Source organism: Phocoena phocoena, chromosome 17 (genome assembly GCF_963924675.1).
Source record: "Phocoena phocoena chromosome 17, mPhoPho1.1, whole genome shotgun sequence".
NCBI classification, from domain to species: domain Eukaryota; kingdom Metazoa; phylum Chordata; class Mammalia; order Artiodactyla; family Phocoenidae; genus Phocoena; species Phocoena phocoena.
In genome coordinates, this window is record NC_089235.1 from 5,329,734 (window position 1) to 5,334,204 (window position 4,471).

General features: G+C 46.3%; 1 protein-coding gene across 1 annotated transcript; it reads right to left on the reverse strand.

The window, feature by feature from the left end:
• Positions 1-450: 450 nt before the first annotated feature.
• On the reverse strand, positions 451-4,246 carry PENK (proenkephalin). Its single transcript, XM_065895523.1, has 3 exons — positions 4,107-4,246; positions 1,375-1,523; positions 451-1,287 (listed from the first exon to the last, which is right to left on the reverse strand). Exons 1-3 carry the CDS (start codon positions 4,242-4,244, stop codon positions 783-785), a joined length of 792 nt encoding a protein of 263 aa, XP_065751595.1. The 5' UTR covers positions 4,245-4,246; the 3' UTR covers positions 451-782.
• Between the last annotated feature and the right edge of the window lie 225 nt (positions 4,247-4,471).

Genomic DNA, 4,471 nt, shown 5'->3' on the forward strand with positions numbered 1-4,471 from the left:
CAATCTTGGGCCAATGAATTGACCTTTCTGGGCTCCACTTTCTGTATTTGTAAAATGGGGCTAAATTATCTTTAATTTTCTTTTTAATTAACGTCTAAAATATTTTGCTGAAGAAAAGAGACGTAAACATTTGGATGTAAATGCAGAGTTCCTTATATATGAGGGTACAGTTTGTATCTTTATTAGGCTTTGGTTATTCCTCACGTACCTGAATTCCGGAAACGAGAGTGGAAATACATTTTGTTTTGCTACTGTGTTTGCTCATCTAAGATGTCATATACAAGGAATTAAATGCAAAATGTTTTTGCAGCCTCAGCAGTTGGAAGAGGAGGGGGCCAGTGATGCTTCTGTTTAAAGCAGATGGTTTCACTGTCTGTGAGTGTAGGATATGCGGTGGAAACCTAAGGGCGAGTGAGAGCTTCGGAGGGGAAGAAACTTGCAAGAATGTTGTGCAGTTGGGGTGATGGGTTTATTATATCTACATACAAGTATGCATTTATTGGCGTTTTGTCAAAAATAAAGGACAAGGTAATACCAAAAACTATTTGAGCATGTAAACAAGACAGCTGCAAGAGACCAATACTTAAAGGCTTAAGGATTCTCAAAAGAACACAGGACCTGGAATGACAGCTTTCAGGTTGTACAGTTAAGTTATCCAGACAATCAAGTCAACTGTATAATGCAAGCAACACAGGACAATACAACACGGCCGGCGAAGCAGTCTCTCACTGGGGGGTGGAGGAAGGCTTGCTGGGGCCTGGGCTCACTGATGGGAAAGGGGATTAAAATCTCATAAATCCTCCATATCTTTTCTCCATTTCGGGAACTTCCTTTGAGTAACTTTCACCTTCTTCGTCAGAGGGCAGGGAATCTGGAAAGCGCTTGAGGAAGCCGCCATACCTTTTCTGGTAGTCCGTCCACCACTCTGGGCGACCCACTCTTCTCATGAAGCCGCCGTACCGCTTCTGCAGCTCTTTGGCTTCGTCTTCCAGCTGGGGGCTTCTCTTTAAGCCTCGCATGAAGCCCCCGTATCTCTTGCTCACGTCTGCGTCATCCTTGCCTTCCTGGTGGGGAGCCCCTTCTCGCTGGTTCCCCTCTCCCAGCAGCTCTTTCAGCAGGTTGGAGGGATTGCCTATGGAGTCGTCTTCCTCCGTATCCTTCTTCATGAAGCCCCCGTATCTCTTGCCAAGGATTTGACCTCCATTTGCCTCTTCCTCCGGCTCCAGGGGATACAGCTCATCCATCTTCTTCATGAAGCCTCCATACCTCTTCATGAAGCCCCCGTATCTCTTGCCAAGGATGTCACCTCCATTTGCCCCTTCCTCCGGCTCCAGGGGATACAGCTCATCCATCCTCTTCATGAAGCCCCCGTACTTCTTGGCGAGCAGGCGGTGGTCCTCCTGTTTGCCGAGGGCACTGTTGCCGTCTGGAGGGAGCTCCAGCTTGGACAGCTGCAGAAGCTCCTTGCAGGTTTCCCAGGTCTTGAGAGAAGGCAGTTTCCCCTCACATTCCAGTGTGCAAGCCTGGGAAAAGAATTCGATTTAGTGATAAAAAGAGGCTTTTCTGATTTTGTTCATCAAACACATTTTTTTTTTAGACCACTCTATGCTTGCTTTGATGTGGAAACTCCCACATAATGGTCTCATTTTCCTTATTACAACTTTTTGCCGTACTGAACAGGCAAATCAAAGGAAATTCAGAAGGGGGGAATCAAATTAGAATTTTTCTTTGCATTTTAACAGATTGTATATGCTGTGCCCTTGCAATATTGTAAAGATATTTTCCCACCCAATTTTAACCTATATATGATATTTCCTAGCAATTCAGGGGTTTTTATGGCCCCCTGAAGTCTACTTATAGAGCCCAGTTACCAACCCATGATTTAGACATAAAAACCAGGCATTTTCTGGAGATTTAAAAATATATTGGTAGGGATTCCCTGGTGGCACAGTGGTTGAGAGTCCACCTGCCGATGCAGGGGGAGCGGCTGGGCCCGTGAGTCATGGTCTCTGAGCCTGTGTGTCCGGAGCCTGTGCTCCACAACGGGAGAGGCCACAATAGTGAGAAGCCCACGTACCGCAAAAAAAAAAAAAAAATATGTATATATGTATATATATATATATTACTTAATATGAAATACACACATATTATTTTCACAATGAAAGGAAGCATTTTATTAGTGCAACAAAATTCTTTAGGGTCTATATTTAAGCAGCTCTTAATGATTTATTTATTAATTTTGTGTCTAAGAAAATTAAATATATGCATATATAAAAATCTAAAGATCTAATTTAAATGGTTGTTTTATTCTTGACATCTGATTAAGAAATCAAAACATCATTAAAAATTTAAGATGTTCAGGTGTCAAGAATATTTCCATCCTAAAATGAAATTTAAATAATCTATTGGCCAAAAATTAATGTTGAATATTTGTATACTGTTACCAAAAGGCTTTTAAAAAGGGATTCCTTCAAAAACAAATAATGGCAAATAATCGGAATAGCACAGTCACAGAATGGAAGTGGTGTTAACTTATATGCTCCTGTAGCCATCTATGAATTTTTGTATTATTCACCCTCTGTGTTAGAGGGTAAATTCAATTTGGACATCAATCATGGCATGCCTGCTCATCTTTGTATCCACCACAGAATGAAGCACAAGTGTCTTTCACTTGCTAGAAACTCAATAAATATGTGTTACATTGATTTTACTACATAGTTCTGGCCAAGCAACCTAATTTCTCATGTGTCTTTTTCATCTAAGTGAAAATTCCAGAGCTGCTATAATTCTAACAATATAGTCATCAACAAGCCTTTTTTCACAGAGAAAATAACAATCCTAAATGTAAGCTTCAATAGAAAACTAACCAGTTAAACAAAAAACAAATCAGAAAGAAAAAAGATGGATGGAGGGGATTGTTACCCCTACTTAAGATGCAGCGTTTTTCTCAGAGTTTAAATATAAAGCCCTACTACTTGTCTTGTCAAATGAAGTGGATCAGGTAATCCAATGGAACGAAGAAACATTTAACCTGAAATATACACCTTGGGTTTTGTGGAATCCTTTCCTTAATTTTTGTCCCTGTTTTATGCATCTACATAATAAAATTGCTTCAAAAGCTCTAGTGAGGAGCTGAGCTCTTTGGATTAATACATTATTCTCTGCCCAACTTAAGTTATCACAGAAGTTCAACAAATTGAGGAGACAGTGCAAAGGAATTATTGGGGGAACTAGTTAAAATGAAGCTTCCCGAGTCCCAGCTTCAGAGATTCTGACTCAGTAGAGCAACAGGAGTGATTCAAGAGCACACAGACCATGATTAGAAAGACGGTTCTTTTGACCTTAGATTCCCCCCCAACCCCAAGCCCCTGTGTAATTTATCTTTGCATTGCGGCCACCTCTTTGGACTCCGCCACGTCTCCTGTGCCCTCTTCATAGCCAAAGTAAACTGCTGTCTTAGTAGGTGTTACAAAAGTACGTTCTAGACAAGACAGAAGTTGAATTCCAGCATCACTTGCTGTCTGTAAAACGGTGGCTGACCCCCTTCTCTCCAGCCTCCTGCGGTCTCCCTTCCTCCCCTCCCTTTATCCCTTCCCCATCCCATTGCTCTCTCTTACCCGCAAGTGAGGGTCAGGGTCTGAGAGACCTGAGCTTAAAAGGGCTAGAGATATGACATTCGAATAAAGGCAGCGGAATATCACTAATAAAAAAGGCTATATTCTTTGCGGGAAGGATGGGAAGATGGCTGTGTGCGGAAGGAGCCCTTGGTGGGCTACGTGAGGAGGCGGGGTAACTGAGCATCTTCCTGGCGGCAGGTGAGGCGACAACCCAGTGCTCTCCGAGGTGCTGAAGACAGTACAGCTCGGGGGCTCCCGCCTCCCCGGGGTGAAAACAAACTTGGCTTGCGGGGAGACCCCGCCGCCCTTTCCGGTCCCTAGATAGTCGTGGGTCCCGAGAGCTACTTGGTCAGCGTTCGGGGAACAGTCGGGACGCCTGGGTCACCAGGGGTCCGCGCCGGCTGTGACCACGAGATCCGCCGCGCGGAGGACCCGGGCTGTCCGCTCAGGGTCGCGGTTACCAGCTCCCGCGCCGCGCGGAACACTCACCAGCGGGTTGAGATCGGTCGGGCGCGCCAGGCGGTAGATGCAGGTCGCGCAGTCCTGGCTGCATTCCGCCCGCACGGTCGCCAGGAGCCCGGGGCCGAGCGCCAACAGCCAGGTGCAGAGTCTCAGGAACCGCGCCATGGTCTGCGGGGAGAGGGCACACGAACTCCGAGCCCGCCCGGGGCGCAGAGCGGCTCCCTGGCAGGGACTCCTCGCGGGGCAGCTGCAACGGGGGCGTTCGTCGAGCCCGCCGGGACACTCTTTCCCGGTCCCCTCGCCCGCCTGGGGGACGGCTCCGATCGCCTCGCGGTTCCCGAGTTGTCACTGTCACCCGGACCCCGGGGCGGCCCCAGACGCTCGCTCCCTTT